The sequence below is a fragment of the Lepidochelys olivacea genome, assembly GCF_965140295.1.
Source record: "Lepidochelys olivacea isolate rLepOli2 genome assembly, chromosome: 6".
In the NCBI taxonomy this organism is placed as follows: domain Eukaryota; kingdom Metazoa; phylum Chordata; order Testudines; family Cheloniidae; genus Lepidochelys; species Lepidochelys olivacea.
In genome coordinates, this window is record NC_140416.1 from 102,609,848 (window position 1) to 102,636,323 (window position 26,476).

Genomic DNA, 26,476 nt, shown 5'->3' on the forward strand with positions numbered 1-26,476 from the left:
AACTAAACAAAACAGGGTAAGTTAAGGACAGGGTTTGAACCTTAACTTCAAATTTACAACCTGACAAAACACAAGATCACTAGCTTAACGTTATTTAAATGTGATTTTGTCTTTGCTGTTTCCTTCTTTTATTTCCCCATGTGCTGTTTTTTAATAAAGGATATGTTAACACAAGAGCTACTTCCCTCAGGATGCCCAGAGCCTTTCCTCTTAGACTGGCTCTTTATTTTCAGTAGTGTTATAGGAATAAATCAGACATCATATTTCAAAGGGTCTCAACACAGCTGTTTCTCTGAAGGTGTCCAAGATGCTCAAGTGGTAATGAGGTACCCGTGTTTCAGTATGATCACAGGCTAGCTTCCATTGCAGATGTAATAATAAATTCACCACTTATCTATTTCAGTTGGTATTTTTAGCTTTTAAAACTACCCAGTATCGATAGTGAGGCATGCTGATAGTTTATGATCTTCTCTGTTCCATTTGAGTTTGGAATAACTTCCACAATGTAATTTACTTGTAGGAATATGCAGACAAGATGTTATCCTTGAGTATTCTCCACTTCTGTGCACAGTTGTTCAGTCTAATTTGTATACTAAGATCTCATTTGTTACATTGGAATTTAAGATTCATTTTAGCAAAGAGAGAATTCCAAATTTTTTTATTTTGTGTGTGCTTGAAGAAAACTGATTGGCTGTTGTTATATATAGGTAAATCCCAGTGATAGGTACCATCTTATGCCTATAATTACACCAGCATACCCACAGCAGAACTCTACCTACAATGTGTCCGTTTCTACACGGATGGTCATGGTTGAGGAGTTTAAACAAGGTAAGTATTATCTTATGCTCTTATATATTCCAAAAGACTTTAAAATAATTCCATCATAGGCACAACATTGTTTTGGAATAATTAGTTGACGACAACAAGCATCCTTCCTAAAGCAACTGAATCAGTCAGTCTTCTTTACTTCATATTTTGTCTGTAACTTGGAAATTTAATGGATATTTATAAATATTTATAAATAATCCATTTCTTCCTTCCAGAAATTGATCATTATTAATTGGAAAGTAGCATTCTCTGTAAGTGGGAATCATACCCTGACAATTGGTTCTTTCTAGGCTGTTCCAGTGGTCTTACAGTCTGCATTACCATGTGGAGGACTACAGTGCAATTCTGTCGTCTTTGCTGGCATGTGCTAGTGGTGCTAAGGAGGCAGGATGCTTAGCTGTTTAAGCAAATGAGGAGAATGGTACCTTGCCTCAGTTGAGTTAAACCTTCTGACAGTCAAAGGACATTTACTGAGACAGTCTTGGCCAGGCAAGGCCTTGATGCACATGGGGAAATACTGATAATTCTCATCAGGATGTTGTGCTCACTTTCCCATTTCTAACAGTCATCTGTCCCAACACGTAACCCTCATCCCAAAGAGGATTTAAGCCCTATAAGGAAAACCTTTTCCTTTCCTTCGTGGGTTTAGCACATTTCCTCTGCGGCATGTTCAGCCTTATTCCAGGAAAGTGAACAAGAACCAGAAGAGAATAAAATTCTCTGGTGGTGTAGTAGAGCTTTGCAATACAATAGTCTGGTCCAATTAAGCTTCTAAGAAACTTTGTAACAACACACACTGAGTAGCTGATGACGATACATATAAAATACCACTGGGAGCAAAGTTTGTTGGATGAGACGACCATTGGATTAAAAAAGAGCAAATTAGCAGTTAACTTGAAATAACCTTTGTTTAGTTTATGGACTGTTTTTGTGGATACTTGGTGTGGATCAACTGTGTGAAAAGGATTTAAATGTGTTTTTATAATTCAGGTCTTGCTATCACAGATGAAATTTTGCTGAGTAAGGCAGAGTGGTCCAAACTTTTTGAAGCTCCAAACTTCTTTCAAAAGTACAAGTATGTATTTTATGGCATGGCAGACATGTTTAAGTTTCTTATCATTTACAAAAAAAAAAAAAAAAAATGGTACTTTATAGACAGGCACTTGCATCAGTAGCATTAAGTATGGTTGAACACTTCCATTAGAAACCTTTAAAGTGCTATATCCTTAAAATAAAATTAAAAAAGAAAAACTTGAAAGTTCTCCGTTTTGTTGAAGGGTTTTTCTCCTGGTTAATTTTGAGATCAGTTTTGCAGTACTTTCATTTTTTATAGGAAAGAGACTTAAATAACATAATTATACTGCTTTTTTTCTTTTCCATAGTATAATTGATCACCCTAATAGACTATGATCAGATATGCAGAACGTTACTGGAGAGCTATAGAATTAGTAGGTTAAAACTAGGATACTTGAGTTAGAAGTTGGTTTGACCAATTGGTGAATGTTCCAGGTGGTGGTAGTGAGCTGCTATTGTTGATAGAACCCAAAATCAAGTCAAGTAAAATGAAGTCTGCCTCTCCACAAACAAAATATTTTTTGAGGAAATTAGCCCGAGAAAGTAGATATTTAAAACTGTTCCACTAGAAAGATGCATTTCTTTTACCATAATGGTAAACAACATACATTTTAATAATAAAATATATCCTTTAGTACATTTGGCAGCTCAATCGACTAAAGTTTTTACTAGTTTTTCCTCAGTAAGAAATAAAGCTGATCAAGGCTTCAGAATATATTCATCTTTATTGCAGCTAGTTTATTTCTAACTGCCGTGTAATGTCGTTACATTAGGGAAAAGTTTGCAGAATTTTTATCCTTAAACATTTATTTTTAAGAGAAATCTAGGAAATGAATTCTTGAGGTTTAACTGACATTTTAAGGGTTCCTACTGGTATGTTGTGGTTGTAGGGGAGAAGCTTGTTTAAATGTATACTGGATTTGCTGAAAAATGTAATTTATAATAAATACAGATTATTAAAATATATGGACTACATTTTATTTGCCCTCAATTTTGTTGGAGACCCACTTTTGGAGTTAAGATTAAATATTTTCTACAGTTTTGTTCCTGTTTTGGGTGGTTATGTATTAATCTAAACAAGATTGAAATATACAGTTTTCCCCCATTAAAAAAAAGACTGATGACCATCATAATGTGTCTGTGTTTTGTTTCTGTATCTTTTGGATGATAAAAGCTTTAAAACACCTGAACAGCTTTTATGTTGTATCTTGGAGATTCAATTTGAAAGCTTTTAATGGACACTGTAAGGTGACTTCATTTTTTAGAAAGTGAATTTTTGTTTTCACTCTTGTGTTGTTGTTAGCACTGCCCTCTAAAAAGGCTGAAAGTATATCCCCTTTCAGTTTGCCAAATGCTCTCTCCCAGTTTTGAAGGTAACCGACACTAACAGGGCTGAGTTGACTTGAAATAAGACCTATTTAATATAGTTTTATATCCTGGCATGTGCATCGGCATCAGTAATTACAGCAACATAGCAGTGGATGTAGTCACTGCAAGCAGTGAGTGCACAAGCTTTGTAGGTTCTACTTAAAATGACTGACTTCCTAATTTCTTGACAATGGAATGGTACATGGAAGCCTATTAATATTCAGAATTGGGAGGACTTTGAAAGTAGTAATTACAATGTATAAAAGAAAAATATTAGTCTTTTAAAACTTTGATTAGTCACTTTTAATAACTCTAAATACAAATGCATTATCAGTAATAATAAGAAATAATAATAAGAAACTTGTGCTACTTTGGCCAAACCTTTTGATCTAAAAACTAGATTTCTTTCAGCCTTGGTTATTATCCTTGTACAGTTCAAACCTCTTATTGCTGAAACTTTAAAATGTTTGGTGCTCTACAAGACACAAGATGACATGGTTCCTGCCTTGAAGTTCACCTTTTAAAATAATATCAAATCTGTTTGACTCTTACCCCATAAATGCATAGATTTTAAATGTGTATCACTATTAATGAGAATTACCTTGGTAAACAATACATCAGCAGCAGAATAGACAGTTAATTTCTCTCAAATGATTGTTTAATTTAAGTGAATTCCAAATATTCTAGAGAACTTCGGGGGTTACTATATATCCTGCATTGCAGGGGATTCAAAATAGAAAAGATTGTCTGATTTGTCTGAATAGTTGCCAATACTTCAAATTTGAGAGACCAGAGTTCAGGCTGTTTGCACTTGTTACTGTTTCCATTTTCTAGATGGGAGAACTGTGTTAAGGAGACAACAGAAAACATCACATCTGGTGTGCTCATACAAAAATTAACAAACAAAAAGTTACCAACATGGTGTAACATCTGAATGTAGTTACATGACAAAAGTGATGGACTCTTTCCATATTAGCGTTTAAAAATAAAAACTGTGTGGTAATAAAATACTCTCCATATACAATGACTTTAAACACATTGTACAAACTTCAGTAAACAAAATCAGTTGTAGTAAATAAAAAAAAAAGGAAACTTTAAAGGAGTACTTTACTTACTAATATATCTTGTGCACATAATAAGACTTTACATTTATTAACTCAATATAACTAAACCTAGATTTGGAGAAACCTTATTTAAAGTAGGCAAGTCCAGATCGGTACCCTCAATTGTTCATTACAATATTTTTTCCAAAACATTCTGAATAAAAGAGGCACAACAGGATATATGGCTTTTGGCTTTTTATGTGATTATGGATATTTAAAATGGAGTGCAGTTCACTAAATTCTCATTCAGTAGTCTTGATTTTTAAAAAATTGCTCAGGAAGAGGCATAATGGAGGAAAACTCAAATGTTTCTGAAAGGTATATACTGTACTTCCCAATAGTGGTGTCACTGCTAAAAAATTGTTGTAATAGCTGGATTATTATTTTCTTCTAACCTCATGGTAAAGCACCAAAGACACTGTAAAGTTAAAAGAATTATGTAAGAAAATCAGGGATTGACAATTACAATAAGATGTTACTTGCTATTAGTCATAGGACCCATGACAACTTTTAAGATCCAATGTTTTGTGAAGCACCAGTGGCTAGAAACTAATACTCTCTCACTGGAAAGCTGGAAATACTCGATATCCTGTGATTAAATTATTTCTCACCCTGCTATGCAACACAAAATCCTTCCTTAAAAATCACAAAATCCTGGTTATCTTGATTTCCCTTCCTTCTCCTCCTCTTCAATTCCAATCTGCGTTCACTGACCCTGTCTAAACAAGGACAGTTAATAGACTTGAGTTTATTTAAAATCCTGATTTCAGTAACGATGGTTTAATTGTTTAAGAGATTTATAATCGGAATATGAAGCATCCTTCACTAACCAATCAAGGATTTTAGATTTATCAAGCTGTTTTCATAGAATTGTTCTTAAAAGCCTTTAAAGCTCCTTTGAAGAGCAGCTTTGTTAATCACTAGAAAATTAATGTTTTTAAATACCTAGAAGTATGTCCACTTCACTATAAAAATCTTTTACTACTAAGGTTCATTTCCCATTGTGAGAGATCCTGTTGGTGTGTCAAGTAGAAAAATTTAAAAAATCTAGTGCTCATTAAGCGGAATTGGTATTAAAATTACATAAGAGTATAAAGTCAGATAATGTAGTAGTAATATTTAAAAGACCCTTATTTTCTGCTTCAGGTGCATGAATTTGGGTGCAATAACATTGCTGAATTCATGGAACAGCACTCTGAAAAGAATCAATTGTTGTCTGTAACTGTGACACTGCACATTTTTAAGTAATATTTTAGTTCTGTGGAATTTAAACGACTTATTAGTGGTTTCTCAAGTATTTTTTAAAAAACTGATAAAATTGTTTTACTAAGACAGAACATTTCTTTGCATCAGGTGCTTCATGATAATATTAACATAACCAAATGAATCTTATAGTAAAATTTCATTTTAGCCACTTTTAAAAGAAAATAAATTTCTTCCTCCCTTCCCCCTTTCGTTTCTTAAAGTACAAGCCTTTGAATTCTATTAGTCCAGAATACTTTAGTCCATTTTCCCCCTTAGACCTAGGTAAGGTATGTGTGTGCATATTGATTAATCTGTTGGTTTTGAGTTACTTTTCTAGTGACTTGTGGACTTGCAAGTTTTCCTACAATTTTGCGGAATTGTATCACAATGTTTCACTATTACTGACCTTGCAATTTTCTGGACAGAAGGTTTTGTATTTTGGTTTTTTTTTAAGATAGTGGATAAATAAATCTGTGTGTAACCATGAAATACACTATGATATAGCTCCTAATCTTACTGGCCTTAAAAAATTAGGCCCCAATCTGGAAAAGGTTTAGGTATGCATTAATTTTACACAGTGAGTAATCCTATTCAGTGTATAAATTTACCTGTCCAAATCTTTGCAGGTTTAGGTCTTAGGCATGTAGAGTGCAGCTTTTGAGATCATTTTACAAGATCTTCTTGAAATTATTATTCCATTAATCTTTTAAAAAATAACCAAAATTTAATTCATTCCTTGTCTTTAAATGAGGTTCCCTTGCCCATCCACCTCCCTTGAGTTTAACTGTTCTAGTTCTTCCTTCATTAAAAATATTTTGGATTTTTATGCAGTTAGAGATTTTTGACTCAATATATTGAAAATCTGTGAGTATAGTAGATTATTCTAGAGTAAATCCTGAAGCCTCTGATTAATGGGGAGAGGAAAGACACTTTAGGAGGCTTCAGGAAAAATTGTTTGGAAAACCTCTTAAAGTTGGCAATACTTGTATTACCTTTCATCGCTATATTTACCTTTTTGATAAAATACTCAAACCAGTGTGTCAAACCAGTCATCTAGCTATGTCTTGAGAAAAAGATAATTGTGACGAAAACACCAGATGGCTGCACTCTGAATATTTGGTTTTTATTTTTATTTCTTTTGCTTCCACAAAGTGAGTAGCATTCTGCAATTGGCGATTTAAGTCATAGTCGCACTTAGTTGAGATTCTGGCTTAAGAGCTACTGCACTGCCATGCATTTATTACCCTTTTGTTGATATTAATGCAGCTGTGGACGTCAATGTGAGTTGAATTTTTTTTTTGAAAAAATATCTGTTAATACCAGACTCCTCTGCAGCCTCTTGTAGATTGTTTAAGCTCTTTATTTTATTCTTCTGTCTGCATTTGTAGCTTAAACTAATAAGGATGTTAATAACTGTGAATGTCCAGTGTCAGACATAAATAGAATAGCCTGTTGTCTTTATCTTCAAAGGCATTACATTGTACTTCTAGCAAGTGCACCAACAGAAAAACAGCGACTAGAATGGTGAGTATCATGCATGCTGGGGGTTTTTAATTCCTCAAATTACAAAATAATTTTATCCAACCAACCTGAGATGTAAATGAACAAGTAATACATATATTACGGAAAAAATTCTGGGTAGAAATCCCAGTGCCTGATGGGTCTAAAACATTGTCGTGGGTGAAGATTCTGTGCTCTGGAATTAAATAGATGAAGACAATTAATAATGTTGCTCTCTTTCATTAATCCAGAAATTCATTAAGGAAACAGAATGAAGGAGGATATTATTGGCTGCAGTACTCTATTTAAAAGGACCTGCAAAGGTTTAAAAAGATATTACCTTGAGTTTTATGATGTATGGAGAAGGCCTGAATAGCTAGATCTCATTCCCTCTCCTCTGTTTTTTATTCGGGGTTCTCCGATATTTGAGTTCTCTCACCTTAGTTGAAGCAGCGGAGGTGTTGAATCTTCAAAAGATACATCTTTTTTTTTCACATGTTTAGGCATTAGAGTAAAATAGCTTTTTAAAAAATCCAAAAAACCTTAATCTGAATACAAATTCATTCCTCTCTCAATTTTCTGCCTTCAGCCTTTCCTGGCTAGGGTATTATTTGATTTCTGAAGACTTACCAATGCATAGTAACTTAATTACTACACCCAGGAAAACCTTTCATTGTTGATGTCATTTTGGGCACAGGCAATTTGGACAAGGTCGTCATGACTTCAAGAAAAGATGATGTGGAATTCCACTGAACAAAGCTACATGGCTTTGTTGGAAAGTAATATTAGGATATTTGTCTGGAGTGAGCTTGTCTGGCCGAGTATTTAGTTTCTTGGTATTTCCAGATATTGGTTTAACCAGAACATTTTGGCTTTTTCCTCCCAGAAGTGTGTAGTTGTATTTCAGGTATTTTTAAACTGCCACTTATTAGTAAGTGTTTTTTTGTTTTTTTATTCATTTAGGGTGGGCTTGGTGGAGTCAAAAATCCGAATTCTAGTTGGAAGCTTGGAAAAGAATGAGTTCATTACACTGGCTCACGTGAATCCTCAGTCATTCCCAGCACCCAAGGAAAATCCTGACAAGTAAGCCAAATCCTCACTCTTTAATGCAATAATTGAAGGACATTCTATGCAGATAACTGAAAATTTACAATTTACATTATTCAAATCCATTACTGAAATGGATGAACATTTAATTAAAAGTAAACTTGACTAATGACTTAAGTTGTCAGCAATTATTGGTAAAGTCTGGCATCCACTTACATAAAAATCACTTGGCTAGCGCACAGATACTTTTGTAGCAGTAGTAATACCTTAATGGAGAGATACAACTTCACTAATTAGCACAATATATACTGTGCAAAGTTGCTATAATACTAACCTTGGTATTCCCCTCTTGTGCCTCAATTGTCTGAGTGACTATTACCAAAGTCTGTTGTTATGCTTTTATTAGTAGCACTGAGAATCAAGCAAGAGTCACAGACTCAGTCTCTTATTGATTTCATTATCAGCCAAAATGACAGCTTAGTTAGATTTGGAGATTTGAAATACATCTATAGCTAATAGCTTTTGTTTTTTAACTTGCCAATGATTAATGTTTTAGGAAACACTAATGTCTGGTACCTGTAGGAAGAAAGCAAGTAAATGTTTCAAAACTGACATTAGGATGTTTGGCAAGTTCTGATTCTGTTGTTTTGCTTTCCAGACTGTTAGGACTGTGTTTTGGGCTTGGTTGGTTGGTTTTTGGCCAGAAAACTGCACTTGACTTGGTGTTTTCTATGTATCAATTGCCATAGCCAGATTAGTGAGAGGTTATTTATGTCAAGTCTGAGGTTGGGAAATAAATTTTTGTGAACAGTTCTAACATGTATTTTTGCAGGTGTAACATTTTGACTTTGTGTTGTCTGTAGCGTGTAAAGCATTTTCATATTGAATTTAGCTTTAAAATCAGTGCTCATTTCATTATGAAATATCTACAGAAAGTCCACGTGACCTTTTACACAGGCTCTTCAACAAGGCAGTGGCTTCTTGGATTGGGCCCATTGGTGGCTGCTGTAAGCATAATTTAGTTGCACACCCAAAAAGTGAATTTGGGCAAGAGTATTGATAGAACTGTTTAAAATTAAGAAATTACTAGATAAAAATGAATTGCAATTAAGCAATAATAGAATACCATTTCTTTAAATATTTTGGATGTTTTCTACATTTTCAAATATTTTGATTTCAATTACAACACAATTCAAAGTATACAGTGCTCACTTTATTTTTTATTACAAACATTTGTACTATAAAAATCTTCAGTTCACCTCATTGAAGTACTGTAGTGCAATCTCTTTATTATGAAAGTTGAACTTACAAATGTAGAATTATGTAAAAAAAAGAATAACTGCACTTAACAATAAAACAATGTAAAACTTTAGAGCTTACAAGTCCACTCAGTCCTTCTTGTTCAGCCAATCACTCAGACAAACAAGCTTGTTTACATTGGTGGGAGATAATGTTGCCCACTTCTTGTTTACAATGTCACCTGAAAGTGAAAACAGTCATTGGCATGGCATTGTTGTAGCCAGCATAGCAAGATATTTACGTGCCAGATGCACTAAAGATTCATATGCCCCTTCATGTGTCAACCGCCATTCCAGAGGACATACGTCCATGCTGATGACGGGTTTTGCTTGATAAGGATCCAAAGCAGTGGGGACTGACCCATGTTCATTTTTATCATATGATTCAGAAGCAGAAAGTTGATTTTTCTCTTTTGGTGGTTCGGGTTCTGTAGTTTCTGCATCAGAGTGTTGCTCTTAAGACTTCTGACAGCATGCTCCACACTTCATTCCTCTCAGATTTTGGAAGGCACTTCAGAGTCGTAAATCTTGTGTCTAGTGCTGTAACTATTTTTAGAAATCTCAGATTGATATCTTTGCATTTTGTAAAATCTGTTGTGAAAGTGTTCTTAAATCAAACAACATATGCTGGGTCATCATCAGAGACTGTCATAAGGTGGAATACAGGTAAAACCACGGAGCAGGAGACATACAATTCTCTTCTTTCTCCCCTCTCCCACAAGGAGTTCAGTCACAAACCTGCAGGGCTCAACTAATGTTTCTAGTTTTTGCAGTTTTTCAAAATCCTTACCTGTTGGCACTGATATATTGTGCTTTTGAAGAGCTAATGTGCATGTGATAGTGGCTTTATTGCAAAGTAGGCTCTGAATCATAGCCAATGTGGAGTTCCATCTGGTTGAAATATCTTGTACAAGAGTCTTTTTTCTTTGTCCATTTGCAGCTTGTTGTATTCCTAGCTCTGTACTGTTATCTGGGCTGTGTTTGAAATGGCCCACAAGTTTTCTACATTTTGCCAGCACGTTTTCAAAACCACCATCACTGAGCGCCACTGTAATGGATCACTGCAGTCTGTGATCAATGCATATCATGTGTTCAATAGGCAAGTGACTGGCTGCTGCTACCATTTTATGTGCAGTCAGTACTAATTGTTACCTTTTCTTGAATATTCCATTCTTTCTCAACATAAATGAAATGCTCTGCACATGCTTCAGCATAATCTCTCTTCAGTATGAGTTACTGTTACAGCAAACAACTGCAGTGTCCATGCAGCATCAGTAAGGTGTGCCGTGACATCAAGATAGCTGTGATTGCTCAAGGATGTCCAGTAATCACCAGTAAAAGCAACAGCCAGTGCATTTTTCAGAAGCTCCAACTTTGTAGTCTTTCTGTTGTCATATAGATCACTTATTTGAGATGCAATGGTTCCTTGGGAGGGCAAGGTGTATGACTGATTGGAAGATGCAATTTGAATAATATCTTAGCCCTCTGACCATTTACAATGCTGAGTGGTCTGCAGTCCATAGCTATCCACTTTGCAGTAGTATTGGTTAAGGTGTTGTACTTTGTTTGTTTGATTCATGGGCTTGTAGCAATCCTGAAACTCTATAACTGTACTCTGTTGTGGCTGGCTGGATTAATTTGCTGGCGGTGGGTTACCTGTAGCACAAGAGCCATAAGCAAAAGCATGCTTAGAACATAGGTGGAAGTGCAGACTTGAAGTGCTTCTGTGGTATTGGGACTCAGCCATGCAATAGCTACAGATAAGTCTTTATAGACAAAAAACCATTTGGAAGTATTTTAAACATAAACTTGCCATTCGAAAGACCTGAACTGTTGCTGCTTTGCTCCATTAACTTTTTCTGATATTTAATCAGTCCAGATCATGAAAACACAGTAGAAATGTCAATATCTAGAATAATTCAATAAATTCTTCTATATAATCAATATATTAGTGTCCTTTTCAAAAGAGTCTTTGCCATGGATTTGGAAAGATTTTACCTCAGGATTAACATTCAGTAGGAGACTGAATTGTGCAGGAGGCTTTTTTTAATTCTGCTGCTCCTGGGTTAGCCTTTTGTATACTATTTTGTATGTGTCCTTCAGAGGAGTCTTGGCTTTTTGAAAGGGGTAAAATTTTTTTATCCCAGAAAGTCAGTACTCTGGAGATAAGAGGTGTGTGAGTTATGCACGAGAAAGGTGAATTCTTGATGCTGCCCCAGTGGAGGTGGGTTTCTGAGGTCACCAGGTACACCTCCTGTCCGAAGAGTTTCATTTTAGAAATCTGCATTTGGTGTTGGGGGAGAATAGGGGAGGGGGGAAGTAAGCAAAGACTTGTACAGGAGGAGAGTCTGGGAGGGCAGGGGGTGACAACACGGAGTAGCATGCAATAACTTGTGCAGGAGGAGCGTGAGGGAGGTGTCTTGCTGCTGCTTCTGGAAAGGTGGCTTCTGGTACTGGGCTCGCCTCCTTTTACTGAGCTTGGTGGTCTCCCTTCAGCTGAGTGAGCCTTTGTTTGCAAGGGAGGGTGGATTTTACCTCAGGGACTCATACTACAGGGGAGGAGAGGCTGGTGCAGGGAGGCTGAGCTCACCAGGCCCATGTTCTTTATGGGGTACCCCTGGAACGAGTGGCTGGCTTGGGGCAATGGGGCACGACGCAGGGGGCTTGGTCCCGCAACTGAGGAGCGGGCCGGGCACAATAGTGCACGGGCCAGCTAGGGTGACAGTATGTCCCATTTTGGCCAGGACAGTTCCCTTTCTCAGCTCTGTCACAGCCATCCCTACTTTTTCACCAAAACTGAGCATTTGTCTTGGCTGCAAGGCAGAGCAGAGAGTGGCAGCTTCTGCACAGGGGCCAGCTGAAGACAGCACTGACTGCCAGCAGGAAAGCAGAGAAATTTGCTGCTGGCGGGCAGTGCTGGCTTCAGAGCTGACCCCTGCGTGGCGCAAAGCTGGCCAGGAGCAGGGGAGGGAACTGGGGAGGCTGGGAATTCAGCCCCAAGTGCAGTCGGCACGGAGCTCAGCAGGCATGGGGGTGTGGAGGTCAGCCCCAGGTGGCCCAGGGCTCGGAGGGTGGGGGAGGGTCAGCCCCCAGCTGTAGGTGGCATGGGACTCAGGAGGGGGGTGAGCTCCCCAACTTGGAGAGACAAGGTCATCCACAGCTGCAGGTGGCACGGGGCTGGGGGGCGGAGGGTCAGCTCCCGAGTTTGGGGGGCATGGGGCTCAGGAGTGGGGTCAGCCCCAGCCATGGGCAGCACAGGGCTGGCTTGGGGGAAGACCCCACTATGGGCAGTGCGAAGCTTGGGGGCAGGGAGGCTCAGGCTCAACCCCAGCCCTGGGCGGCACGGGGCTGGGGGGGAGAGACCCTGCTGTGGGCAGTGCAGAGCTTCTGTGGGGCTCAGGCCCGGATGCAGGGGGTTGGTGAAGGCATGGGGCAGGTGGCTGGGGCAAGCCCTGCAAGTGCGGGGGTGGCTCGGGTGAGCCTCTGGCCATCCTGTTTTTACTTTTAAAAAATACTTCTCTGCTGGAGCTGGCATGAGAACCATGTCTTTCTGTAGCCTCTTCTCTTTCCACCCGCCCTCTGGTGGCTTCTTGCGTTACTGCACCTGACCCGAGGTAGGTTCTTTGGAGCAGCTGATGCTGCGCCCCCCCCCCTCCGATTGTCTGAGATTAACGTGCTTTTAAAAAATTAACGTATTATTTATGTTGTGCGTTAATGGCAGTTAACTGGCAGCCCTAGAAATTACCTGTTCAAAGTAGTTGCTAACAGATCTTCTTGAAACGGTGCTGAAAATGGTCTGACTAATGGTGTAAAAGTGTCAAAATTATTTTCATTTACAGAAAGCATATTTGAAATTAGTTTTGCTCTGCCTATACTAAGTCCATGTCCACACTACAAACTTATGTCGACTCAAGTTACCTCTGCATACAGCCGCCCAGTCAGTACGTCACTTGTGCACATGTGTGCTTGGCTCCTTGTGTTGGCAGTGCGTGTACTCACCAATTCATGTTTGTTTTTGATGCAAAGTGTAGTGCATCATGGGTAGGTATCCCTTTGTGCAACCCGCCATCATCCAGTGCACAGTCCTTTGGGGAGATTTGGCAATGCATGGTGTCATAAATATAAAGGGAAGGGTAAACACCTTTAAATCCCTCCTGGCCAGAGGAAAAACCCTTTCACCTGTAAAGGGTTAAGGAGCTAAGATAACCGCACTGGCACCTCACCAAAATGACCAATGAGGAGACAAGATACTTGTCTGGGTGGAGGCAGAAACAAAGGTTCTCTCTGTCTGTGTGATGCTTTTGCCGGGACCAGAGCAGGAATGAAGGTCAGAACTCCTGTAAAGAGTTAGTAAGCAATCTAGTTAGATATGCGTTAGATTCTGTTTTGTTTAAATGGCTGATAAAATAAGTTGTGATGAATGGAATGTATATTCCGGTTTTTGTGTCTTTTTGTAACTTAAGGTTTTGCCTAGAGGGATTCTCTATGTTTTTAATCTGATTACCCTGTAAGATATTTACCATCCTGGTTTTACAGAGGTGATTCTTTTACTTTTTCTTTAATTAAAATTCTTCTTTTAAGAACCTGATTTCTTTTCATTGTTCTTAAAATCCAAGGGTTTGGGTCTGTGTTCTATGCAACTCTTATGCAAATTGGTGAGGATTTTTATCAAGCCTCCCCCAGGAAAGGGGGTGTAGTGCTTGGGGAGATATTTTGGGGGGGAGACGTTTCCAAGTGGGCACTTCCCCTGTTCTTTGTGTAACACTTTGGTGGCGGCGGCGTTTAACCTAAGCTGGTAAGAATAAGCTTAGGGGGTCTTTCATGCAGGTCCCCACATCTGTACCCTAGAGTTCAGAGTGGGGAAGGAACCATGACACATGTAAGGCCAAAACAAATCGCCCAAGGGGTGACTGGGAGCAAGGGGTCAACTTCTCAGTCCGCAGCTGTGTCCATCCCATAATGTTACCTGTATCCCATAGTTTTTGTACCTTTTTTTCAAAATCTCGCAAACCTGCAAGGCCCTCCTCATTGTCCACTATCTCTGACAGAAGCATAGAGCCTGCACACCTCTGCATTATCATCATTAGTGTTGCAAGCACAGGGCGTACGATCCTGAAGTATTGGCAGAGCTTCAAGAAGAACTGAATTGGCAGGGATCATGGCATTTCTTTCGGGGACCGATTGCTATGGGACATAGTGATAATCAATTCAAGATTGTTGGTGGAGTTCATGGAGCAGCTGTAATTGGTGGAGAAACAAGCACTGGTTTGTGGGATGGTATCATAATGCAGAATTGGGATGAAAACCAGTGGCTGCAAAACTTTTGGATGCACAAGACTACATTCCTAAATCTGTGTGCTAAGTTTGCCCCGGCCTCTCAGCACAGAGACACAAAAATTAGAGCTGTACTGACAGTGGAGATGGGAGTGGCAATCACATTGTGGAAATGTGCAAAGTCAGTTTGCTAATGGTCAGTCAAGAATCAATTTGGAGTCGGGAAATCCACTGCAGAGGCCACTGATGCAAATGTGAAGAGGCATTAATCACTTCCTACTGCGCAGGACTGTGGCTCTAAGTAATGTGCAGGACATAGTAGGAGGATTTGCAGCTGTGGGGTTCCTGAACTGCAGTGGAGTAATAGACAGCACATACCCCTATTTTGGCACCAGACCTCCTTGCCGCTGAGTACATCAAGAGAAAGGGCTACCATTCTATGGTTGTGCAAGCGTTGGTTGATCACTGGGGATGCCTCACTGACATCAGTGTGGACTGGTCAGGGAAGGTCCATGGCATGCTCTCATTCTCAAGAATATGGGACTGTTCAGAAAGCTACAAGCGAAGACTTCCTTTCCCATCTGGCGGATTACCATTGGGAATATTGAAATGCCAGTAGTGATCCTGAGGGACCCAGCCTACCCCTGGCTCATGAAGCCATACGTTGGCCACCTCGACAGCACCAAGGAACAATTCAACTACTGGCTCAGCAGATGGAGAATGACAGTTGAATGTGCTTTTGGTCATTTGAAGGGTCGCTGGTGTTGTTTACTCACAAGATTGGATCTCAGTGAGAAAAATACCCCAATGATTATAGCTGCGTGCTATGTCCTTCATAATATATGTGAAGCAAAGGGGGAGAAGTTGCCATCCAAATGGAGGGTAGAGTGGAGAGGCTGCCTGCTGAATTTGAACAGCCAGATACAAGGACTATTATAAGAGCTCAGTGCAGCACTATACAACTCATGGAGGCTTTGAAAGACCATTTTCACAGTGAGAGAGTAGTGTTTGGTATGTTCTACCTGGCCACTGCCCTTTTGTGGCCTGGTAGGAATTATGTGGTGATTGCTGTATTTGTAGGAATGTAACATTATCAGTGCACCTATTTATTTTGTTTGTGAATGATCCTCTGAGTTGTATGACACTGTGCAGATAATTGATTTCTTTCAGAACTGCTGAGCTTCAGTAGCATATGCTGTGAACTCATAAAGATTATTAACAGAATTTTATTCTGTAACAAAATCGGTGCCAAAAAACCCATGCATTTTTAAAACAAATATATTAAAAAGTTAAGGCCCAACGAATTAAGAGAACAATCAGATTTCTTCAAGTGATAGTCCCTATATATATTCCAAACGTGGCTGCATATGCACCAGAACCAGAAGGTTTTCCCTACCAGTGTCCATTGATATACCGTGCATCTCCTCATGTTCACAGTTGAGGGCATAATAGGCCGTGAAAGTCGACACCTCTCCAGTTCTCTCTCACTGCCGCAAGCCCTGTTCCTTTGTGTGCTTAGTTTTTACTAAGAGAGTGACTTCTTCCATTGTATATAATTATTCATAGTTCTTTGCAGTTCTTCTCATAGTTAGTAGTTGTTGCGTTAGTAGTAGTTAATGTTAAGTTAGCTGGTCATCCCTGTTCGGAGACAGCCCCTCCCTCTGGGGACTATGCCCGTGTCCCAGGGTTCAAGAACTCTGTATCCTGCCTGCGCTCCTTCTCTGAGCAACAAGCATTGGAGGGGTGTCTGTTGCTTCAGCGAGGCTCATATCATGGCACAGTATTGGATCTGCAATTTGTTTCTGCTTCGGACCTGAGACACTCAAGATCTCCATTGAACTTATGAAGGGGAAAGAATTCATGTCCACTAGAGATATATATATATACACTAACCATAGCTTTCACGTGTCTGTGTAGATGAAGCTTGTGATTGTCTTTAATGGCCCGCGGGGTGGAGTGGTAAGAATAGTGCTGCAAACCATGATGCTTCACGGAATGTTGGGGGGGAGGGGTTATTGGGATTTCCTGGCATTGAGTTCTCAATGGGTTGCAGGGGGAGGCAAGCCCAGGACTGTTGAAAGTGCAGGTTCACCAGTGTCTATAGCATCTCTTCGCTGCCTGAGAAACCCCATTATGTCCTGGTGCATCTCCTCCTTTTCCTGCTGGGACTCCTAGACCTTCCTCCTCTTCACTTGTTTCTTTTCCAGGCTATCTACAGTGTTCATTCTCCAGGTCCTGTGTTCATTGTCCCTTGCAGTACTGGCTTGCAGGATCTCATTGAACATGTCATCCTGAGTCCTCTTCTTTCTCCTTCTCCTCCTTCTCTGGCTCAGGTGTTACACAGGTGTGGAGGGGGAGACACTGAAGGCCACAAAGGCAGCAGAAGATAAAACAAAGAGGTACCACTGTCAGTGTATTCACTGCAGAACTTAGGATGCTGAACTCACTCCTCTTGCTTCCCTAAAGTTATGAGCACTACATTTTCACTTCTGTTTGGGACTGCATGTGGACGGCACTAGCCATGGTGAGTATGGCTTCCAGAGGTTGGGGAAATGAGGAGGGAATTGCTTGGTTGCATGATTCTAGTAGCAGAAGGCAATGGCACTGAATACTGGCACCATTTTCCACAGGTGGTGGTGATTTTAGCTGATATCTAACTCCTGAGGGTAACAAAGGCAGAGAGAGCACAGCTGCTGCTGCTGGTGTCCCGAAGCTGCCTTGGCCTATATGCTGGTAACTGTGTACTACAGTGGTGCCTGCTGAAGTTATCACTGAGTGGCATATGAAAGTGTTCTACCATGGAGCAAGAAATAAGGCAGCCCTCCCTCTAAACCTTTGGCAGAGGATTACAGAATACCTCCTTCGAAGTTTCATCGAGATCTCTCAGGAGGATTCAGAAGACATCCCTGTGTATATAAACAAACTGCCCTGCATGGCATGCCCCTCCACCGACTCTACAGGGGAAACAAAAAGCTGATAGCAACTCTACCCCTCTTGGTTGAACTACTACCTCTTCTAGCATAAGGAAATGAATGAATAGTTAAAATACTGTGCTCTGCTACTTCCATGTAATTGAAAACTTATCTACATACTTTTACCTAAGATTCCTTCCCCTGAATTGGGCTCACCTGTGCTTGATTGGCTGGTCTGTGATGAAATCAAAACCAGATTCTGGCTCACTGCACTGCTGGAGCCCCCAGTCACCTGTTCCCCATAAACCTCTTCCTTGTCCACCATCATATCTTCCTCGCTATTCATGGCAGGGGCTTGTGCCTCAGGCTTCTTGGAGGTATTCATGGTGCTGTGGGTGGGTGGGGGGAGTCTCTGCGGAGTATGGCGTGTAGCTCTTTGTAAAGGCAGCAGGTCTGCAGCTTTGCACCAGCTGGATTGTTCTCCCTCGCCACCTGTTATGCCTGCCGCAACTTCTTTTATGCAGCACTGCTGCTGATCACGGTCGTACTCCTTCTCCTGCATCCCCTGAGCAATCTGCTCGTAGATGTCAACGTTTCTATGGCTGTTACAGAGCTGTGTCTGCACAGCCTCTTCTCCCCACAGGCCCAGGAGATTCAATATCTCCTGTCTACTCGAGGCAGGGCCATGTCAGAAGCATTTAGCCAGCATGGTCAGCTAGGCAGTTTCACAAACAGTGGAGAGCTGCTAGGTGTGCAAGTAGGAAAAGGAATTCCAAAAATTTGTAGGGATTTAAAGGGGAGGGTGGTTCTGGTCTCCATGATTCCCTGAGCAGTGAATTTCACAATGGTGACCAGAGCAGTTAGTGTGGGTCATTGTGGGGCAGTTTGGGTCGACATAACGAATGCTGTGTCTACACTCGCTGTGTTGACTTAAATACATTGACTGTATGCCACTCGGAGAGGTGGTGATACTGTGTTGGTGTAATGGTGCGTACAGTGGTGGGAGACTAATTAGAATGCAGACGCATGCACAACTAGGTTGGTGTAAGCTACCTTGTATCATCCTAACTGTGTTGTGTAAACCAGGCCTAATAGTTAAACCGTGTTTGTTGCTGGTTTTAGGGGAGTTACTGCTGACAAACTTCTCTACCAATGGGTTAATTTCCAAGTGTAAACAAAGTTTGTACATACGAGCATGGCCCTACCAAATTCAGCATCCATTTTCGTCAATTTCATCATCATAAGATTTTAAAAATTGCAGATTTCATGATTTCAGTCACTTAAATCTGAAATTTTATGGTGTAACTGTAGGGGTCCTGACCCCAAAAAAGGAGTTGTGGGAGGGTTGCAAGGATATTGGAGGAGAGGTTGTGGTACTGCTACCCTTCCTTCTGTCTGTGCTGCTGGTGGCGGCTCTGGCTTCAGAGCTGTGCAGCTGGAGAGTGGCATCTGCTGGCCGGGAACCACCACCAGCAGAGCCACCACCAACAGCCGTGCAGAAGGATGGGATGATATGGTATTGCCACCCTTACCTTTGCGTTGCTACCTGCAGAGCTGGACCTTCAGTCAACAGCCTCTGCTCTAGCTGCCCAGCTCTGAAGGCGGCAGTGCAGAAGTAAGGGTGGCATGGTATGGTATTGCCACCCTTACTTTTGTGCTGCTGGCAGGGCGCTGCCTTCAGAGCTGGGTTCCTGGCCAACAGCTGCTGATCTCTGGCCACATAGCTTTAAAGGCAGCGCAGAAGTAAGAGTGACAATATTGTAACTCCTCTCCTCTTCCCCCCCAATAAACTTATGACACCCCCCCCCCCCACCCCGCAACTCCTTTTTGGGTCAGGACCCACAATTTGAGAAACACTAGTCTCCCCTGTGAAATCTGCGTAGTATAGGTTAAAAGCACACAAAAGACCTGATTTCGCAGTGGGAGACCAGATTTCACAGTCCGTGATGCATTTTTCATGACTGTGAATTTGGTAGGGCCCTAAATATGAGCCACAACTTTCAAACCTGGATTCCTTAAATTCCTTTGAAATCAGTTGCATCTGGGCTTGGTCTGAACCAGTCTTTATCAGTCTGCCAGTGTCTCTTCCTAGATTTCATACTTGACAAAGTAAAGATGCTTCTTGAAGTGGTGGGGAGTCTTCTAGGACTAGTTCAGTTTACAAATTTTCAGGCTATCCACATGGATTACACTTTATAGTCAACCCTCAGGGATCATAGAATCATAGAATATCAGGGTTGGAAGGGACCCCAGAAGGTCATCTAGTCCAACCCCCTGCTCGAAGCAGGACCAATTCCCAGTTAAATCATCCCAGCCAGGGCTTTGTCAAGCCTGACCTTAAAAACCTCTAAGGAAGGAGATTCTACCACCTCCCTAGGTAACGCATTCCAGTGTTTCACCACCCTCCTAGTGAAAAAGTTTTTCCTAATATCCAATCTAAACCTCCCCCCCTGCAACTTGAGGCCATTACTCCTCGTTCTGTCATCTGCTACCATTGAGAACAGTCTAGAGCCATCCTCTTTGGAACCCCCTTTCAGGTAGTTGAAAGCAGCTATCAAATCCCCCCTCATTCTTCTCTTCTGCAGACTAAACAATCCCAGCTCCCTCAGCCTCTCCTCATAAGTCATGTGTTCTAGACCCCTAATCATTTTTGTTGCCTTTCGCTGGACTCTCTCCAATTTATCCACATCCTTCTTGTAGTGTGGGGCCCAAAACTGGACACAGTACTCCAGATGAGGCCTCACCAATGTCGAATAGAGGGGAACGATCACGATATTTCAGTACCTTAAAGATCAAAGCATTATACCGTATTCAAAGAATTCTGTACAGCATATTTAACAAATTTCTATCTCAAATTTAGATATGGAAACATCATTGAAAATGTGATTTATCTCGTGCATTGCTCAATTAGTATCTGTATGGCTCTCTTAATTTGTCATTTAGGTTTTATGTCATCTTTGGAAGACCAGTCCCTGCGTTCTTTTGTTAAATAGTTCTCAGACCCATATTCTTTGAGGATTGTAATGACTAATGACTCTACCAAGAGTGGGAGGATATATATATATAAGCAGTGCTTGAAAAGAGGTTACTTAGGGCATGTCTGCACTTACAGGTCTGCAGCAGCATGGCTGTATCTGTGTAGCCGTGTCACTGCAGCGTGAGTAGTGAAGACGTTCTATGCCAACGAGAAAGCTCTCTCGTAAGCCTTAAACCACCCCGGTGAGTGGCAGAAGATGTGCGCTTATGCCTGCGTGACTTATGTCGCTCTGGAAGGGGTGGGGGGTGGAATATTCATACACCTGAGTGACATAAGTGGTAGTGTATAGATGTAGCCTTATTTGTAACTGTAGTTCTTTGAATAGATTGCAGATAGACCCATGCCAGCATCTTCCTTCTCTGCAATTTAGGCTCTTTAACCAGTAAGGGGTGGGGGGGAAATGAGGACAGTTGGACCCAAGATCCTTTATCGACCTTTGCTTTGATATGTGTAGATCCACACAAGTGCATGCATTGCTCCTAACAGTTGACCTTTGCTAGAGGATTCTGAGTTTACATACCAAAGCATGTAGTGCAGGGGTGGACAAACATTTTGGCCCGAGGGCCACATCGGGGTGTGAAACTGAATGGAGGGCTGGCTAGGGAAGGCTGTGCTTCCACAAACAGGCTGGCCCCCACCCCCTATCCGACCCCTCCCACTTCCTGCCCTCTGGCTGCCCCCCTCAGAACCCTGCACCCATCCCGACTGCCCCCTCTCGGGACCCCTGCCCCTCACCCCCCTCCCCCGAACCTCTGCCCTATCCAACCTCCCCCTGTTCCCCGTCCTCTGACTGCCTCCCCACCCCCAAACCTCGGCCCCATCCAACTGCTCCCTGTCCGCCCCCTGGGACCCCCTGCCCCATATCCAACCCTCTTACCATACCACTCAGAGCAGCATGTCTGACACCTGCACTGCCTGGCCAGAGCCAGTCACGCTGCTGCGCTGCCCTGCATGAGCACGCAGCGGAGGGGGAACAATGGGGGAGGGGCCGGGGGCTCAGGAGCCAGGCAGGACGGTCCCGAGGGCCGGATGTGGCCCGCGGGCTGTAGTTTGCCCACCTCAGATGTCTTGAAAATCTTAAGTGAAAATCTGTGTAGGCAAACTAAAAAGCAAGTAACTTTTCTTGTTAACGTCTGCAGATTTTTGTGTAAACAGACTACACTTGAAACTGAAAAAGCAAAATTTAAAGAAGTGTTTTATATTTGCCTTATACCTTTTAAAATATGGCTAATAACACTGATTAGTAGGTAATATGAAATTGACTTTTTGTTTTACTAGTATTTATATACTAATACTTAGTATTAGTTATAATACTAAGTAATTATTTTTGTTATTTATGGTTTAGTAGGAATTCTTAACAGTTGGATTTCTGGGTACTTTAATCTTGTTTCATGCCAGTTGAGCTAAGATGTAACCAACCACATTATCAAATTTTGCACCAGTGTTACAAACCACGTCATCTGAGTTTTAGATTAAGTAATTTAAATGCTTTCTTCCAATATTACATGATTCTTTTTATAAAACTTTTCAGGGAAGAATTCCGTACAATGTGGGTGATTGGTTTAGTGTTTAAGAAGACAGAAAATTCTGAAAATCTGAGTGTTGATCTTACATATGACATCCAGTCTTTCACTGACACAGGTAAGCTTGGCTTCTCTAAAAGCTTGAAATTAATTCATTTGTGCTGAATGTGTAATTATGTGGCCTTCGTTTCAAAATATTCTACCATGGGTCTAGATGGAAGGATATGATATAATGGTTGTTTTATTGCTTATTGGATGTATAGAAAATTAGTAGCAAAACTTTTGTTTGGATGGCTTCAGTATGTTGATTCTGGAGACATTTGCAGGACAGTCAACTCGGCAACTTTATATTTGGGACATAACTGACTAATTTGGTCATAAGAATTTAATTTTTTCATAAACTGTACCTTATTTAAGGCATAATTTGCAACATACTTCTCACTGAAAAAGGTAAAACTTTTAAAATGTTTCTTATTCAATATAGTAAATTACATGGCTTTAAGTGATAGTATAAACATTTATACTTAATCAACAAATGTGACCTACGTATGTTAATGGAAAATGTATGCTTCAGTGTAAATCTTTTTCCATGTTTGTATTTGTTACTGAAAACAGATTAATAGCAGAACCTAGGCAACATACCTTGTGCATTGCTGCAGTTAATCCAATATGTTGGAGCTCATCCTAACTAGTAAAGTGTAATTCATTCCTAGTGTTGTACTGACTATATTCAGAGATAAGGAATACTTGTGGCACCTTAGAGACTAACCAATTTATTTGAACATAAGCTTTGAGCTGTAGCTCACGAAAGCTTATGCTCAAATAAATTGGTTAGTCTCTAAGGTGCCACAAGTACTCCTTTTGCGGATACAGACTAACACGGCTGCTATTCTGAAACCTATATTCAGAGATGATACACAACACAAAAATAAACAAGTCATGCTAACTTCACAATCTGTTTAAAATGCTTTTGACAAACCAAAAAGGACAACATTGGTGGAAATTTGCAACATAACATCTGGAGAGCAAAATTAAGAATATGGCAGTGTTCTGTGGAAGATTGATTAGATGTATTGACAGTGTTGTTTTGACAAAAGTTTAAGTATAGTTTCATAACTTCCGTACTATGTGCAATAAAGCATTTCTTAACAAACCTCTGTCTATGGATTCCCAAGTTGAGGCTTATTTAGTGAATACTATGAATTTGGCATACAGTAATATAGTCGCAATAAGTGGTAAATGTAAAATGTGGAAAAGTATCTTAAACTGGACTAAAATAATGTTGTAATGTAATGAAGTTGCCTTAAATAGAGGAGGGAGAGAAACCACACAAGCCCACCTCCCAACATGAAATGCAAGATTCAGCCATTTGTAAATGGACCTCTGGATTTCCAACATAAAAATGTTTAAAATCTCTAGTTTAAACATTAAACTGGTTTGATTTGAGATATTTGTGTAATGACTTGCATTCTGTCATCCTTTCATTACTCTTCCCTTTGTTTCCCTGACCTTCCCCCCCTTTTTAAAAAAAAAAAAAAAAAAAGGGCAATTTTATTAAGATTTCATACATTTTTTTGAAGGGTGTTTGAAAATCTTGGTGCTTCTATGTGCAGTTAACATCTGTTCTCAATCAAAAGGAAATTTCTTTCCCTCTCCCAAAACAGTGAATATAAGCTACTTGATTAAAGATAGCAAGTGCTACACTCCTTTGATTTGACTAGAGAATGTAGACAGGCTGATTAGCACTCTTCCTACTTAGTGTTTTTAATTATCTTGCTTTACAATCTAAAATCTAATCTAGAAGCTCTTCCCTCAACTGGAATGGCAAATATACTCTTTACAAATAGATCCTAAATTCTTATCGCTTGAAAACAACATTCAAGACTTTCGTTTCTGAATGGTCTCTGAATATCTCAGTTGTCAAACACGGAGGTCTATCAGTAGAATTTATAGACTATATCCAAACCAAAACTTTTAGTTAGTTTTAACAAATACCCCCAGAAACGTTTCTTTCTGAGGTATGGGGAATCTTAACTAGACGTTAATCTGGAAATGAACAGCAAAGGGATTAATCCAGCTCCCATTGCTATATAATCTTTCAGTACTCATCCCACCTGACATAGACTATCAATTTCATCTATGAATTTACTCCTTTCTTATTATCTGATGGTAATATGCTATTGGGTACATATTGATTTTTATGTAACTTTTAAATTATTTTTGACAGGAATATAGACTAAAGATACATTTTTCTTTGAGTGTTTGTCCATGTCGATTCCATTCTCGGTGTGTGCGCACCCCCATGCACGGTTGTCAGAGACTTGCTTTAGCAGTATCCCTAGGGTTGGCTGTGGTGCCCCCTTGAGTGCCTCGCTCATGCATCGATATATCAGGCACCACCAGCCCTATGCCCTCTCAGTTCCTTCTTATTGCCCGTGGTGGTTGGTCGGCATGCCTCTCTCCCTTGCATCGCAGGTGGTCAGTGGTTTCTTTCCCTTTTGAACTTTGTGTTCCATCTGTAAATAGTTTGTTTTATTGTAGATTAGTTAGTAAGTAGCTCTTAAGAACTGTAGCATAGTCAGTTAGGGTCCTGGCAGGGACTTTGCCTTAGGCAGGACAAGCCCCGGTCACCAGGTTTTAAGCCATGTGCTGTAATAGGCCTATACCTGTTAGCGACCCACATGGTAGCTGTCTGAATTGCCTGGGGGGAATCCCACATTAAAAGCGTCGCATCGGTAAGAACTTTTGTCCCAGGACACAGAAAGAACGCGACATTCACTTGAGGGCCCTCCTCATGGAGGCAGTTCTTCAGTCAGCCTCGGAGCCAGCCCAGCTGGATGCAATGCCCAGCACTTTGGCTTTAGTGTGTAGTGCATCCCCAGCACTAGGCTCTACCCAGCACCGATCCCCTTTGCTGGTGCCCAAGAAGACCAAGAAGTGGGACCTGGTACCGAGAAAGATAGACCAAGGGGCATTGTGCAGAGGACCCTGCCAGGGTCACCTGTGCACGCCGGAGCTGTGAGGGGGCACGTCCTCCTACCCCCATAAGGGATCCACAACAGACTCCAGGGAGCGGTAGGTGATCCAGAATGATGGTGGAGTCAATGCCTTCCCGGCACCCAGAGAGCAAAGGACTCTCCCACCACAGCCGGCACCATGTGCAGCGATGGACCCAGAAAAGGTTCCCTATGAGGGCAAGCCAGCTGTGAAAGCCTCCTAGAAAGCGAGTGAGCGCTGCTGGTCTCCGGAGCCGAGGCAGAGCCCTTTGTGGCCGCATCCCTGGTCTCCGCATCAGCCCAACCAGTTCACTGCTACAGATGGCCAGCACTGCACTCCTGGTTTCTGCCCTCGCATCGAGTCTCACCCAGAGGGAAGCGCCAGTCGCCAGGTAGTCGGCACCAGTCATCTTTGTGACAACCCTCCCCATGCTGACTATCACTGTCACAGAGACCTTCGGGGTGCTCCTCAACATGGCGCCGCTCCCCCTACTCCCAGCACCGGTCTATTTGAGGCACCAGTCACTCATGGTGCCGGTTAGCCTCCAGACGCAGGCATCAATGGCCCTGTCCTGGTCACCAGAGGAGGATTCCTCCGGCATGGAGAGGGAGTCTAGCCCCTCACAGAAACAGCACTGTCGCAACTGGGATCCTGAGGTTGCATCCACCTCAGTGATGCCGTCCTGGCAACAGGGCTAGTGTCCAGCGCAATGGTCTTACTGGAATGCCTGGGGCATGCCGGTTATGCCGATGCCCCCATCTCGCCAATTGTCGGTGGCCACATCAGACAAGCTCCAATCGGCACCAGTAGCAACGGATTCGGTGCGTGAAGCACTAGCAGACGCTGAGGTGGAGGGACAGGTGCCCACCCTGAGACCCCCTTCCCCTGCAGGGGATGATGCCTGAGGTCCTCCCCCAGTGGTTAGTCATCGTCCCCCTCTCCAGACAAAGTGGTGGTGGGGCCCTCCCCTGCTAGCCCATCAGATGACATTAAGGAGCACCAAGCTCTGCTCCGAAGGGTAGCCGCTAACTTTGGCCTAGAGGCAGAAGAGATGGTGGAGCAATCAGACACTTCGTTCAGTGTGCTTTCTGCATCCACCCCCACCCATGTCACGCTGCTGGTGCATGAAAGGGTCCTAAACATTGCCAAAGTCTTCTGGCAAACCCTGTCCTCCATCCCTTCCACTTCCAAGAGGGCTGAGAAAAAGTATTTTGTCTCTGCCAAGGGGTTTGAATACTTATACTTAAGGTCCTACCAAATTCATGGCCAT

At 41.5% G+C, this 26,476-nt stretch overlaps 1 protein-coding gene across 3 annotated transcripts in view; it reads left to right on the plus strand.

The window, feature by feature from the left end:
• Positions 1–26,476, plus strand: part of PAPOLA (poly(A) polymerase alpha) — a 96,165-nt gene that overhangs the window by 39,699 nt on the left and 29,990 nt on the right. For 2 of the 3 annotated variants that reach the window (XM_084632382.1, XM_084632381.1), the window contains exons 11-15: positions 708–828; positions 1,819–1,903; positions 7,089–7,142; positions 8,082–8,201; positions 22,218–22,327. In XM_084632382.1, coding sequence (XP_084488508.1) covers positions 708–828; positions 1,819–1,903; positions 7,089–7,142; positions 8,082–8,201; positions 22,218–22,327 — 490 coding nt within the window. Of the gene's footprint in view, positions 1–707; positions 829–1,118; positions 1,796–1,818; positions 1,904–7,088; positions 7,143–8,081; positions 8,202–22,217; positions 22,328–26,476 lie in introns of those variants that run through there. The other variant, XM_084632383.1, reaches the window with a different exon arrangement.